This window comes from Vipera ursinii (assembly GCF_947247035.1).
Source record: "Vipera ursinii genome assembly, chromosome: 6".
In the NCBI taxonomy this organism is placed as follows: domain Eukaryota; kingdom Metazoa; phylum Chordata; class Lepidosauria; order Squamata; family Viperidae; genus Vipera; species Vipera ursinii.
The window spans coordinates 69654238-69670395 of NC_139515.1; the positions used below are offsets into that span (position 1 = coordinate 69654238).

At 42.1% G+C, this 16158-nt stretch overlaps 1 protein-coding gene across 1 annotated transcript in view; it reads left to right on the plus strand.

The window, feature by feature from the left end:
* The first annotated feature begins 12963 nt into the window (after positions 1-12963).
* Positions 12964-16158, plus strand: part of KIAA1549 — a 131623-nt gene continuing 128428 nt past the window's right edge. Inside the window, exon 1 of the mRNA XM_083366038.1 lies at positions 12964-13165. Within this exon, the coding sequence (XP_083222164.1) occupies positions 12988-13165 (178 nt within the window). The 5' untranslated portion in view covers positions 12964-12987. The remainder of the gene's footprint in view (positions 13166-16158) is intronic.

The window sequence follows — 16158 nt, forward strand, 5'->3', positions numbered from 1 at the left end:
TTTTCCCAAACTCTGGAAAGTTTTGAACACGGCTGGATGACTACATGTTAGAGATAATTTAGGCCAGGGGTGGGGAACGATGACCCTTTTATGAATTGTGGACTTCAACTCCCAGAATTCTGGGAGTTGAAGTCCACAAGACATAAAAGGGCCATCATTCCCCACCTCTGGTTTAGGCAATTGGAATGGCCTACTGCTGCATGAGGTTCTTTATAACTCATACGCACATTAGAGTCACAGTGTCACAGAGTGCCCCAAAACTGCACTTTACACTTCAGGAGGGGGGGAGGGGAGCAGATAGCTGCAAAAGGAGTGAGAATCATTGCACATAAGGGAAGAAACAGCTTTTTGGGAGAGGAGGGGGTTTTTATTTTCAATGTCCCTTTCCTTCCCCAAATGGAAATTCAGTCATCCATTTTCAAGAATTAGGACCAGGAGGGATTGGAAGATGCAAAAGGAAACTGAAGGCCATGAGTGGCCATAAGGTTGCATGTTGCTCAGTCCTGTTGGATAATTGCGCTTCGCAGTGCTTTTTTTGTAAAAGAAAAAGGTGCCGGAACTCACACATGTCATACAAGCTGCCTTGCCTAACCTACAAGGTTCCATCCCAAAAAGGTGCCGGAACTCCGTTCTGAGCGTTCTATGAGAAAAAAAGCCTTGGCGCTTCGTGCCTATTTGCCATTTTTGAGGTAATCTTTTCTCTCAATTTCTGAAGAACCCTTCTGAATCAGTACAAATATAGTGTAAATCTGAATTATATTCAAATGACTCACATAGTTCTCCCTCTCTTATATAAAACAATGCATTCTTTTTTAATAAAATAATTTTTTTATTAGAATTATTTTTTAATTCCAGCTTAAAAAGTCCCAAATTTTTTATTTCTGGTTCTGAATTATTTCTAGAAGCTGAAATTATCCTTGTCTGGCTTCATGTACTGTATATCTTAGTATTTACTTTCTTTTCAGAAGTAAGAGTTACTGCTGTGATATTTATAAACATGGGTTCAGGCTGCTTTCAAAATACACAGCAAATTGAAAAATACTGTGCCCATGTTCTTTTCATTATTTCAGTGGCAAATATCAATAGTCCAACATGCAAGATACATATACAAAGGCTCTTAAGCTCACAATGTATGTAATTGTTTCAATATGTGTACTGTAAAGCTTTAGGAAAAAATATTCTCCATAACTCTACTATATCATAGCACCAGGATGTGAGGGCTTATCTTCTGCCCTTTTTCTATGCCAGAGCTAAAATCATGTAGCTGTTGGTAATCAGCTTGCAATTTCCCTATTTTGGGTGAAAAGTTTAAAAAAAAAAGCAATTTGGGTACCGAGATTCCTTCCCTTTAAGGGATCCTTTTTTCTCTTTCTGAATCTGACAACTTGCAAATCAAACGGGAATTTTAAGGTAGTATCTGCATCGAAAAAAGGTGTTTGTTCAGAGAAAGCATTCACTGGAGAGAGAGACTCACATGACCTTAGTTTTGTATTGAATGCAATGCTCCTGGAAGAGAAGGGTGTTTTTGTTCAGAAATTACAGCTGCACTTTTCAGCAGTACTTCACGTGGCCTTAAAAATAATAAAAATCCAAACAAGTCAGCAGAAACTGCACCTGGTGCTTTCTTAAGTATTAATGTGTGAGAATGTATCTGAGATTAAGAATGTAATTACTTCCTTGCTTTTTATTAGTTGAGCAATGGAAGGGTGAGTGGGTGGAAGGAGTCTTTAGTTTTTTAATCTCATCCTTAATTCTAATTCACAGGGAGTCACCTTCTAGGGTAAACATGCTTAGGATTACTGCCATATTTATTTTCCAATTCAAGTACTTTACTTTTGAGGTGTGTAAAAACAAAAATGCATGGTCAAAAATAAATAGTCCAGGTCATACACAATAGTAACAGTCCAAGGAGTATTCCAAATACAAAGTCTTCTTACCAGTCCAGAGGTCAATACACAGTTCAGGTTTATCACAGTAGTAAACCAACAGTACAGCAAAACAGCAATAGTAGAGAGAGCAGTGAATTCAGAGAGAGAGAAGCTACGTTCCTAGCTCCCTCTTATGGCCATGAGAACACTTACACACCCATTGGCCAATTAATATCTTAAAGTCACAACATCTTAGTTTATATATTTTCAACCCAACTATGTAGGCTATCGCCATATGCCTAACATAATCCATTAGACTTTTCACGTGGGAAGTGCTTTCCCTTTTAGCAGCTACCTAGATTTAGCAATGGGAAGGTCAATTGGTATTTCTTTTTTGCCATTTCTCATTTCCAGCTCCTTTGCATTAGTATTTCAGTACAGGTAATCCTCAACTTACAACAGTTCATTTAGTGACCATTCAAAGTTACCACAGCACTGAAAAAAGTTACTTATTACCATTTTTCACAGTGACAACTTTTGCAGCATTGGCAACTGACTCATATTTATAACGGCTGCAGTGTCCCAGGGTCACGTGGTTACTTTTTGTGACCTTCTGACAAGCAAAATCAATGGGGAAGCCAGATTCACTTAACAACCCTGTTACTAACTTAACAACAGCAGTGATTCATTTAACAGCAATGGGAAGAATGGTTGTAAAATGGGGCAAAACTCATTTAACAAATGTCTTGCTTAGCAACAGAAATTTTGGGATCAGTTGTGGTCATACATCAAAGACTACCTGTTCTGTGTGTCTTCTAGATTTCCTTTAAAAAAAATTAGCAAGAGTTTTGCCAAGAACATAAAAATTAACACAAATTTAAAAAAAGCAATAAAGAAAGAAAGGGAGAAGAAAGGAAAAGGAAAAGTGCAAAAAAGTTTCTGATTTCTTTTTTCAGCAAATATAAATAATTATCTCTTGCTCTGTGATTAGAAAAACATGCTCACTCTTTTCTATTACTCTGCTTCTAATCATTAAAACCACAAATAATTTTTTCCATTTTATACAAAATGTCTACAGGGGGTTTCTAATCAGCTATAAATGTAGCTATTGGGTTTTTTTCTCATTAAAGATGTTAATTTAGCCATTTCCCTAGGTTCGATCACTTTCACCAACCATTCCTCCATTTTCAGTCGTTGTCAGCAATAACTCTGGTTATATGGTGAACACAACTTTACAGTCCCATAACATCTTTTCCTTATCTTTCCTTACCTTTTCTGTCCCTAGGCCAGAATTAATAAGTATTTTTCCATGGGTGGTTGCAGTATTGCATCCCAAGCTTGGTCCAATAATTCTGGATACTGTTATTAAATATAAGAAATAAATTTGGGCTATTGCAATTTGCTTTGGGACAGAACACTTTGGTATGAAATATAATTCCCTTAGCAATGGTAATCCTTGTTGTATGACACCCTACCCCACCCCCATTCACGACTGCATTTTGAGTGCTTGGCAACCTGTTTGCATTTATGACTGGTTGCTAAGTGCTCTGTGGTCATGTGATCCTGATTTTCTTTTCTGGCAGGGAAGGCTGCAAACAGAGGGGATGGAGAATTTCAGGTCTGTTCCCCCAGTGTGTCACAGGATTTCCCCGCCCTTCCAGCTTTGCTAGCTCACAGTCTTTAGCATTTTAAGTAACAGAATAATAGAATAACAAGAGTTAGAAGGAACCTTGGAGATCTAGTTCATCCCTCTGCTCAAACAGGGAACCATATACCATTTCAGACAAATAGTTGTCTAATCTCTTCTTAAAAACTTCCAGTTACAAACCTTGGAGGTTTTTCTCCCCAGAGAGAAAGAAACTAGCAAAAGAGGTGGATTCCAGAGGAGAAGATGCTAGTGAATGCCATCATTCTCATGATAGTTCGGAAGATTCCTTCCCTAACCTTAACCATTGTGAGGAGGGGGTCCACATAGAGGATAGAGTGAGGTAATGGAAAGGTAAGTGTGCTGTGGTGGGAGATGGTTTATGTGCCAATGGGCCTAGACACCCAATATCTTCTTGCCCACAGCAGATGTCCACTTGCCGGTGGGTGCTGGGCCCCCTTAGGGTCTGCCTCGCATAGTCACTTACTGATGGAGAGAGCTCCAGTTGTGGTCATTGAGCAAGGCAGTGACATGGGCACCTTGCTTAACAACTGCAATGATTTACGACCAAAATTCTGGCCTCTATTGTGGTTGTAAGCCAAGGACTAACCAGATTGTGGGAAGTCAGCTCCCCAGAGAAGGAAATATTTAAAGGGCAGGAAAATACATTTCCTAAAAAGAAGTTAAAAGAGACAGAAAAAGCATGCCCAGGTTTTCTTAATAGCCCCAAGTCTCCCTCCCCCAAGTGGAAACTAACTCTATAGAAATGCAGATGCAAACCATTCAGGAAGGTTGAAGCTAAGAAGACTTCAGACTTGTAAAATCTACATACCCCTGCCCCAGGGAGGTGGGCTGGGACAGACAACCAGCAAGAATCCTAGAGGGGCACACCTAGGCTCAGGACAGAATACGTGACAAAGGAAATACAAAGCTTGAAACAGGAAATAACTCCAGACAATAGAGTATAAAAACCCACTACCCACATGTGCTCAGCCCTTCTTTTCCTGTTGGATCCATCTTTCTGTCTGCCTTTCCTCTGCAATAAACTACAACCTTCTTCCCAAAACAGTTGCCATGTTTATTCCCCGCTTGGAGGAACCATGATGGAGACTTTTCTTCCTACAATATTGATCAAACTTATTCCTAAAGAACTTAATATTAACAAAAAATATCTGACCATAAGCTTTTGAATTGACAAACAAAGCTGCAGATGTTAACACAAGCTAGGAATTTCTGATTAATTGCAGATTTTTGTAATAGCATAGAGTAAAACAATATGACAGGCTGTGCTTCCTTACATCCCCAAAAGGAAATTTGTACCATTCTCTACAAGCAGGCTACAAAACTGGAGTAAGTAAATCATTGATGTTCAAATTTCTGTTTATATTTTATAGCAGCTATGCAATATCTGAAAGGAAAACTGAGTAAAATTCAAACTCTTCATCTTAGTTCAGAATATTTCTGGTGCTAGTTATTTATGAAACCAGGCAAGACCAGAGATGAGAAGTGTTTGCATCCTGATAATTGTGGGTTCTGAAATAAATGATACATACAAGAAAAAGACAGTTTCCAGCTGGGTCAGTTTGACAAAGGCTCTTACAGCACTTTAAAGATGAACAGATTTTTGTAGAGAAGAAGCTTACATATTATAAAGTAGCGTCTAATCTATAAAAGCTTATCCCATCGTACAATTGATAATGTTCCTTTATTAAAAAGCTACATTGTATGATTTACACAGGGGAATAGTCTAAAGGATAAAAGAAAACAGATATAGTAGTTCTTCTGTCCTGGAGAAAAGGCCAATTATTTTCATAATAGTCCAGAGGCAGGACAAGTGTACAATCCTCCCCTATTTCTTTCACAGCAAAAGGTATTCAGAAAGATTTTCTTCCAATTCTGGAATTACTTTATAACCTTTGTTTATAAGTCATATTCTTGGTAGATCCAAATGTGTCAAAGCCACCTTTAAAGCTATCCATGCTGGTGCCCATAAGAACATCCCATAACAAATTCCATAGACTAGACTAGACTAGACTAGAGCTGGAAGGAACCTTGAAGGTCTTCTAGTTCAGCCCCCACTCAAGCAGGAGAGCCTACACCATCTCAGACAAGTGACTGTCTAGTCCAGACATGTCAAACACAAGGCCCGGGGGCCGGATTCGGCCCACGAAGTGGTTTCATGTGGCCCGCGAAGCCTTCCTGGAAACAGTGAGGGAACGGCCCCCACTGCCTTGGCCCTGGCCCAGAGACCCTCCTTCTGCCAGAGACCCTCAGATCTGTCCCACTCCTGCCCAGGCCCCCATAGGCACCCTTGATGCGAACGATGTAGAGCTGGCCATGCCCACCCAGTAGGCCAGGGGTCTTCAAACTTGGCCCTTTTATGACTTGTGGACTTCAACTCCCAGAATTCCTCAGCCAGGCACGCTGGCTGAGGAATTCTGGGAGTTGAAGTCCACAAAAGGGCCAAGTTTGAAGACCCCTGCAGTAGGCCATACATACTCTAGCCACACCCACCCAGTAGGCCACACCCACCCTGGCCATACCCACCCGGCCCCTTGAGGGCAACCTCAATGCTGATGCGGCCCTCAGTGAAATTGAGTTTGACACCCCTGGTCTAGTCTCTTCTTAAAAATCTCCAGTGATGGAGTGCCCACGATTTCTGGAGGCAAGCTGTTCCACTGCTTAACTGTCCTCACTATCAGGACGTTTCTCCTTAATTCCAGGTTGCTTCTCTCTTTGATCAGTTTCCAACCATTGTTTCTCATCCTGCCCTCTGATGCTTTGGTGAATAATGTGACTCCCTCTTCTTTGTGGCAGCCCCTCAAATACTGCAATATTGCTATCATGTTTCCCCTATTTCTTCTTTTCTTTAGACTAGCCAAACCCAAGTCCTGCAGACGTTCTTTGTATGTTTTAGTCTCCAGACCTTTGATCATCTTCTCTGAATTTTTTCAAAACTCTCAATGCAACTATGGCAACCCATATACCCATATATGGATAAAATATATCTTGTCACATGGGCAGCTCCATTTTCAATCTCTTCTCTAATAAATTCTAAAATAAACGTTGCCCTTTTTCTAGCTGTTTTCTGGAACTGTTATCCATTTTACTCATTCTGAGAAAGTCTCTTGGAGTCCTTTGCAATCAATTTTGGTTTTACTACTCCAAATCATTTGATATTAAGTTTCAGTTCACACTAAACAAAGGTATAAAAATTGGTCCCTAATACAGAAAAAGGAAAATGTCACTCTTTACATCCTTCCACTTATTGTAAACAGCTGAAGAACTTTTATGTTGGTATAGAATGTGTTAAAGGGACGCAGTGGCTCACTGGGTTAGGATGCTGAGCTCATCGATCAGAAGGTCGGCAGTTTGGCGGGTTGAATCCTGAGTGCCGCGTAACAGAGTGAGCGCCTGTTACTCGTCCGAGCTTCTGCCAACCTAACAGTTCGAAAGCACGTAAAAATGCAAGTAGAAAAATAGTGACCACTACGGTGGGAAGGTAACAGCGTTCCGTGCGCCTTTGGTGTCTAGTCACGCCAGCCACATGACCAGGGAAACATCCTCGGACAAGCACTGGCTCTTCGGCTTTGAAACGGAGATGAGCACCGCCCCCTAGAGTTGGAAACGACTAGCACGCATGTGTCGGGGAACCTTTACCTTTACCTTTAGAATGTGTTAACTAAATAAAAATCCCTTTCAATTCTCTTCTTCTTGAAATGGCACCACTAGCTCCTGGCTAGTTTTGAAAAGATTGAGAAAAGCCATATATGCATTTTGCTGAAGCAACAGCTCTCCATCCATAAAGAAAACTCTACAACCAATCTTCTTATGGTACTCTGTCCAAGGTCCTGATTCCTTGACTAAGCTGGAGCTTATTGTACCCACTTTTATTTGACTTTCCTGAGTAGGACTTGGTATATCCATATAAAGCCCTTGAGAACTGCTGTCCATCAACCTGAATAAGACTGATGGACCACTTCATCTGATTTTGTATCAAGCAGCTTCCCAAGGTGCTATTTTAAAGTACAGATTTCTTTTCCTGACAAATTTGTGAAAAAGAGGCACTGCCAAAAATATCCATTACATTCTTAACATTGCTATATTGTGTTTCTGTCAATTTAGTTACAAAGCACACATGAAAGAAAAACAGACAGGTATACTGCAGCAGATTATAAGTACATTCTACCCTGTCACTTTGCTCCCTTGACAAAATTCCTACTGTTAGATAGAGAATTCTATACTTGTGTGATGGAAGATGTACTTTTGCAAAAGCATTGTTATTTTTCTGCCTACTTCAGCTGACATTTAAACTCATTTATTTATTTTGCAGTTTTGGAAGCTGCCCAACTCCTGACGACTTTGGGTAGCTTACAGTTTAAAAAGAATGATTGATTGATTGTGTGCCTTTGAGTCATTTCCAGCTCCTAGCAACCACATAAATCAATTTTCTCCACAATGCTCTATCCTAACCTGTTGTTTCAGGTTTCCTAACAGTGTATCCATCAACACTGTAACTGAGTCCCTCCAACTTGCTGCAAGTTCTCCTCTTCTTCTCTTTTCTTTCATCTTTCTAAGCATTATGAATGAGCCTTTATTGTCAAAGTACAACCATGTATACATTGAGATTGGCTGAGCCTCCCTTCATGCCCCCCACAACTCACAGGGACAACAAATCCACCATCTTATTACACCATGTGAGCTAATTCCACACAACACACTGGCCTTGCAAGTCAATCATACATAAAGTTATTTCCCGTTCAACAGCCTGACAGCCCATGGAGAGAAGCTGTTCTTCAGCCTGTTGGTATAGCTGGCTATACTCCTGTATCTCCTACCCGATGGTAGGAGAGTAAAGAAGTACCGACCACGGTGTGAGTCGTCCCTGAGAATTTTCCTCACTCTTCCAAGGCAGCGAGCCCTAGCCATGTCATCCAGTGGTGTCAGGGGACAGCCCACGATGTCTTGTGCTTTTTCTCACCACCCTCTGTAATATCTTCCTATCCACGGCTGTCAGGCCAGCACACCGAACCGCAATACAGTGCGAGAGGACGCTCTCTATAGTAGAGCGGTAAAAGAAGGTCATTAGCCGTTGTTCTACCCTGTTCTTCCGCAAGATCCTGAGGAAGTGTGTTAAGGAATTTATTGTGCAGGGGTCTCCTTGTGCTACCAAAGAGTTGCACAGACAAGGAAGGGTAGTGAGAGTAGTAAAAGTCACACACAGGAGTACACTGAGTTCTAAAAGCAAAAAGTATTTTACTTTGAGGTGGTGTAAGAACAAAAATGCACAGTCAAAAAATAAACAGTCCAGGTCATAAACAATAGCAACAGTCCAAGCTACAAAGTCTTCTTACCGGTCCAGAGGTCAATACACAATTCAGGTTACAACAGTAGTAAACCAACAGCAGAGCAAAAACAGTAACAGTAGAGATCAGTGAATTCAGAGAGAGAGAGAAGCTACGTTCCTAGCTTCCTCTTATGGCCATGAGAACACTTACACACCCATTGGCCAATTAACTTCTTAAAGACATAGCATTATGGTTAATATATTTTCAACCCAACATTGTAGGCTAACACCATATGCCTAACAAAGTGGAACCCTTCTCCATACAGCTAGATCTTCACAAAGTAGTAATTTCAGCTTGGTGAGAACTCTGGGTTGATGTGTTTAATGATCCATTGATTTGGTTTGGGAGGGAGGGAGAACAATACCAAAAAGACAGAGAGAAAAAATAAGTGACTTAAAGATACATATATAAGCAAAAACTCATTCAACAGTAACTCTACCCTCTATTCCAGAAGGAAGGTGTCACAACAAGAAAGGCACATTTCCTGTATGTCACTAGATGATATGGCTTCATTCATGGGAATCCAAACGCCCTCAATGCATTGTTGCTTTAGTGGCTAGACCAGGGGTAGGCAACCTCGGCTCTTTTATGATTCATGGACTTCAACTCCCAGAATTCCTGAGTCAGCTGACTCAGGAATTCTGGGAGTTGAAGTCCATGAGTCACAAAAGAGCTGAGGTTGCCTACCCCTGGGCTAGACAAATCTTCTGAGATATTTTTTTAAACAGTGCTTATTAAGGATATTTCACACCGTGTTTGTGATTATAAATATGGCCACTGCTGCCTATTCCTCTTTGTAGTTTTATTATAATCACAGAGGGGAAAAAAGAGTGCTAGACTGTAACCATTAGCTGTGTCACTCAATCTAGAAGTTAAAGGCTCCCAAGTTGAGCTCGATTCCTCATGACTACACAACCAAGTTCATATTGTTGCTTGAGATAAGGAAGTTGTTTACCACTTCCTTTTTCCAGGATGTTTTCCAGGATGTCAAAACTAGTCCACCACTCAGAATTTTCCTGGTGGTTTCCCATTCTAGTTATTAGGCAGATTTGACACTACTTAGCATTTTTAAGATCAGCCAAAGCTTGCTAAATATCATCACCTGTTGTGGCTCTCAAATTGTTGTCTTTGATGATTGTAATGCAAATGGTGGACTTATCAAATAGTAGAACATTTCTGAAGTAGATAATTTTTTTAACCTAAAATACTGAAAAAAGCAACATGAGAAGGCCACATATTTAACTGAAAGTATCTTATATACTTTCATATATTTTTCATACCACAAAAAATACAGAAAGGGCTATAGTGCATAAAATGTCCAAGGGCTATCTCTGGACAAATTAAATGAGTGAAATGGAAAATGGGATACAGACTAACAATTCAGAAAAGAAAACTACAAAAAATAAATACTGGCTGGATAATGTAAATACCACATTCTGAAAATAGCTGGAACATGCCAGGTTTTTTAAAACCAGCTATGTGGAGCCCTTTACAAATGTTTATCAATTTTCTCCCAAGAAATTTAGTATTAATATACCACAGTAGGTAGACCTCCATCCTATGTCATGATAGTCATACACTGAGGCACTCACATAACTGACCTGATTGTCCTGTTTTTGTGACAGTTGTTAAGCCAACATGGCATTCTTATATTATGGCTTAATCTGATTGGTGACCTGGATCTGACCAACCCCAAATCAGGCAGCATTGGCTGATTGGTTGTTGAATATTGCTGGAAGAACAGACCCAAGGGCCGTTAAATTGCAAATTCTCTCCAGCCAAGGTCCACCATGTTGTCGGGCATCGGGTGGTTTCCCCATGAGTAGCAAAGACTTGGTTTAACACCCAGTGTAAAAGTAAGTATTCTATTGCAATGTGATCCAGCAACTCACCCAACCTGTTGTGTCTAGGCTGCTGTGTGAATCCTGCCAATAAGTTGTTTTCTGCATGGGCTGAACATTGCTTTTAAAACCTATCGCAACTTATTCAAGGGTCCAGCCGGGAATGAATACTTAAATACTTATTAAAGTAACAACTTTTACATGACTTACAGGACCGAAAGGTGTTCTTATTTACATTCTCATGACAGGCAGACAGACACGTTGGGATTTTTCAAAACGTTAAAGTGAGCAAGGTCCCAAAGATTCTTTTTCAAAAGGCAACCGGGATTTTCTTTTGTGTTTTTTTTTTCTTGAAGACTTTTCGCGTCTCATCCAAGAAGCTTCTTCCGTTCTGCATCCAAGAAACTTCAGAACTGAAGAAGGTTCTTGGATGGGGAGCGAAACGTATTCAAGGAAAAACAAAGAAAGTCCAGCTGCCTTTTGAAAAAGCACTTTCGGGACTACCGTAACCCGGCTGACAGAATCTCCCCGGACGCCTGTCCCCCAGCTGCCGCCCAAGGAGGCTGCGTGCGCTCGGTCTTTTGTTCCTTTGCAAAGCGAGGGCGCAGAAGAGCGAGGACTCAGGGTAGGATCTCAGGAAAAAAAGGGGGGGAAAGTGAAGCCTCCCCCACCCCAACCAACTTCTCGGACGGCTATATTCCCCCCCCGCCCCGCCTGCCACGCAGGAGCCCATTTACTCCCCGTCGTGGAGACCGTGCCCGGCTTCTCGCCGCTAAACCCGCTTTTCCCTTTTCGCCGTCCGGCTTAGCGGACGGAATTGCGACGGGAAGAGGAAAAGCGAGGAGCAGGAGAGGCGGAGTTCGGCCTTCGTGACGCCACCACGACCTCGCCTTCCCTCTCCGGCTCAAACCCCCCCCCCACCACCACCCCACACACCATGGCTTTCTCTTTTTTTCCCCCTCTTTTTCTTAATGAGAAAAAAAAAAACCTCTTCCGCGCTCCGCCCAGCATAAGGGGGCGCGCGCGAGCTCGCCGTGAAATTGCCCGGCCGAGGAGTTTGTGCGCGCGCTCGCTCGCCTCTCGCTCCGGGCTTCCTTGCCACTTGCCCGGTCTGCCCACGCACACCCCTCCCCTCCCGCCCTCGCCTCTCCCCCGCGCGCGCCCATCCAGCCTACCCAGCGCGCGCGCAGGTGCTTTCCAAGCCTCGCCTGGCCTCGCCTTTCCCCCTCCTCGTCTCCTCTTTCTCTTCCGCCGCCCGGCCCCCTCCTCCTCGCCGCCGAAGCGTCACTGGGAAGCTGGAGGGTGGGCTCTTTGGAAGAGAAGGAGGAGGGCGCAGGGAAGACAAAATGAGGGAGGCTTCCCGTTAGCTGCAGGAGCGCCGCCGCCGCCGCCGCTCCATCCCACGTGAAGAGTCGGGAAAGGCCAAGAAGCAACCGCAAGCAGCCGGCCTCTTTCTTTCTCTTGTCTTTCTCTCTCTCTCTCTCTCCCTCTCCCTGGACTCTGGAAAAGCAAGAGCCCCGAACGGCCGCAATAGACCCGCCAGCCGACTTTTCTCCGGCCTCTGCCTCTCCCGCTTTTCCCGCTCCTCTCCTGGCATTTGCAAGTCCCCTGGCTGTACCGAGGAAGGGGCCTCGTTTCCCGCGCCCTGGACGCCGCTTGCCTGCCGCAGCGGCTCTCCTGGCGTTGGGTTGCAGCTCCCTTCCCCATCCCAGTGCGGGGGCTCCCTTCCTTCCTCCCTCCCCCCTCGCCCCGCCGTTCAAGCCTGAATCCCTCCGGCTTCTTTCTGACTGCCGCTCTGCCTTCTCCGCCTCTTGCAAGTGGCCTGGCTCCATCCTTTCGCGCCGGTTCCTTCCTGCCCTACATCTGCTCGGAACGGGAGACACTAATCCACACCCCGCCCTTTTAACGTAGGAGAACCTCCTTTCACTTTATCGCTTTCCTTCCACCCCCCCCCCCACGGTCTCCCCTCCATCTTCTTTCTATAGAAGAGCAGGTTCTCTCTTCACTTCTTCGGACCTTGCCTGTTTGCCCCAGGGGGTTGGTTCCCCCCTCTTCTCTCTGGGGTCACCTGCGTGCTTTCCACCTTACAATTTGCCTCCGTCCTGCTTTGTTGGGCTTGAAAGCCAAGGAAACGGGGGGGGGTAGATGTGGGGAACCCCCCTCCCCATGCCTTCGTTCACTGATTGCCTGGCCGCTGGTGTTGGATGCTCAGAGGAGGAAGCGGAGGACAGCCCATTCAGCAGTTACGTCTGAGGGATGCCGGAGGTGGCCGAGATGATGACTTGATGTTTGGCTTTGCCATGGATGGGTTGAGATGCTTCATGGTTGCCTTGGTCACGCTGCTCCTCTGCCGCCCAGGTCCACCTTGGTGCACTGCCCGACACCTGGTGCTTTGGACAGGGTTCCCGGTATTACTGCCCATCTTACTGTCGGTGCCAGCAACTCTGACTTCCCCAGTAGCAGGTAAGGGGACAGGAAATGGTTGCCCTCCACTCCCGGGTTTCAGCTTCCTGGCTTCAGTATCTCTTTCCAGCTTCTTTTGTTGAGCCTGCAATTAAGGTTCCTTTTTATGTCTTTGGAAAAGTCCTTCTGTTTTACCTTCCCAGCAGACATTGTAGCCAAAGGCTTTTTAGAATCATTCCCGTCTTTCTCATTCTGTCTTCATTTATAGGGCAGTTATAAATAATGGTTTATCCACCAAATAAAAGTGTTTCTGGAATACTAGTATATGGATGTGCACTGTGGGGATGTAGAACAATTAGGCTTATGCTTCTCATTTTTTTAATGTACCATAGAAAGGAAATCTATTTGCTTTTTGCTGGGCTTGTATGGTTAAATCTGAGAATTAATTTCTTTCTTAAATTGTTTTTGCAAAGACAATATATTCTTTTATTTGCTGGTGAAAAAAATAACCAGCCAGCCTTCTGTGTGTGGAAAGGGTAGGAGGCCGTGTTTGTTGGAATGGATAAGGAGTGGCTTGCTATTTGTAATTGAACTGTGCTTGGAAAAATGGATATGCCCCTAAAAACTAATATACATTAACAATGTATTTGGAATTTGTGTTGTTTTGGAGAATTGTAAAGCATTTTTCAAAATAAGTGCTTAGGTGTTTGGAAAGGTCTTCTTAGTATTGGCTTCTAGGATTCTGGGTACATTTATTTGCAGCTCATTGTAGAATCACAAGGGCTGGAAATGAGAGCAATACATAACTGTACAGTTAAAAGTTGTGTATTCAAATAGATCTGATTTTGCAACCACTCATCCTAGTTTGGTAGCATTAAACTGCAAGGCTGTTTTATTTTGCTTTCTACTTATAATAGAATTTGAAATCCAGTTATTAATTATATTAAGTGGTCTAAATAAATTAAATAAATCATAAAGGTGGCAAACACATCAAACAATTTCCATTTGTAAAAAGATTCCTTCCTTCCTTCTTGACTGTCCATCTGTCTCATAAAAAGAAATACTATAGGAAAGCCTTATTATAAACTTTCATGTGAGTTGAAATTCAGCACACCTGGAGAGTATGAAGAGAGGGAAGTCTGATTTATCTAAAAGTTCAATTATTTCCAGGTAGATTTGCTTGCCCTCTGAAACAGTTTTGGTTAGCATGCTGGTACTGACAAAAGTGATGTTGGCTTTTTCTGGCACTGACCTAGCTACAATTTGAACTCCCATCCTGATTTGTCTACTTGGAAACTTCTTTTCAGCAAATGGTAAAAAACAATCAGACTTTTATTGAAAATTGAATTATCACAATATCTAAGCCTTCTCAATTACAGTTGATGACTTGTTTGAATGATATGCTTAATCACAGAATCAGTAACATTATGTCGCTGTTCTAAATACTATGGTAAGAAACAACATTAGAAGAGAGCTGTGGAAATCAGAGTTGGATTCTCAGGATTTACAGTACCTTCAACATTGAAAAAATGAAGTTGGAACTTTGAGAAAGGGCAGTTTCTTACTCTGGAAATTGAGGTGGATTTTAAAAATAATATAACATCAGTGTGGATTATGAATTGGATTCCTAGGGAAGAAAACAGGTTGGAAAACAGACCAAGTGGGTCAACCTGTGTTGAACTATGGTTTAGATATGAATTCGATATAATTGAATAATCATTGTTAACTGCTGCAATCAATGCAGTTAGATATAACATAGCATGATACAGATCACAATGTTTACTCAACATGTTAAGCCAAAAGCAAGTAAATCTCCTGATGTAAAATGTTTGCATGAACAAGGAGTGTTCCTTGTAGCTTTCAAGACATTTGTACATTTTTAGGTTAGATTCAGGGACATTCTTGCTATCCCATTTCTAGCTGAATAGAATATACTGAGTGAAAGATGTGCCAAGAGATTCTGCAGTTTGGAGAGTATGGACATCTTTTAAAAAGTGCCTTGTCTTAATTATTATGCCCTTTTATCATTTGTATATAACTGTCTTTCCTTGGGAATGGTATATTGAGGCTGAACAGGCTGACTGAAATTTGGAATCTACAGATCCACCTGATCTGAAACATACCAGGTTGAGGAAGACTGACTTATATCCTACTGTTTAACAAACTGACAAGACTTCTAAGATCTCTTGTAAAAAGAATGGCTGGCATTCTTCAGTTTCTGCAAGGCAATTTACTTCATTCAGGTTTTACCACGCTTCAGATGTTGCGGTCATTACTCAACCAGTGCATCCTTTACTGAGATCTACTAGACAAGTTCAGCAAAAATGATTAAATTTTACCAGCACATTTATCCCAGCTCTTTTCTTTCTCCTCGTTATGTCAGGATTAACTGTTCTGCACTGACATTTTTTTCCTTCTCCGAAGTAAACTGTCTTCTATATTGTTACACATTTTCCTGTCTGCAGTCAAGACAGGTGGAGCTGCAGTGGAAGTTGAACCGGTGATTTGTGGAAAATGTGCCTGGATGCACTCTGGGAATTAGTTTGACACCCATTCTCAATACTGTCTCTTCCTTGCCTCCTTTTCTAAGCAGATCTGAGTCTCTTTTCCATTAAGGAGGTATTGATATATTTATAGTAATCTACTACGGGAAACATGATTCTGTTTAGGAGAACTAGAATACCCTGAATTTGAAAAAAAAACCCACTTGATTTGCCCAGAGTAGTAGTTTTCAAAAATAAATTTTAAAATGACTGAAAAGCCTTATCTTAAATGACTGAAAAGCCTTATCTATATTTGTCCTACTGATAATTTTTTCCAAACTTCACAGTTTTACTTTTTTCAGCAAATAGATTTTTTTTGTGGTATATGCATGTGGATTTTTTCTCTTGGCTTTGTAAGTATAAACCTGGTACTTGTTGAGTTAGAACAGTGTTGTTGTTAATAATATTACTTTAAAAAAGTGTTTCTGTTCTGTGTTCCTCTTGTTGTTGTTGTTAGCTGCGAAGTCGTGTCCGACTCATCGCGACCCTATGGACAACGTTCCTCCAGGC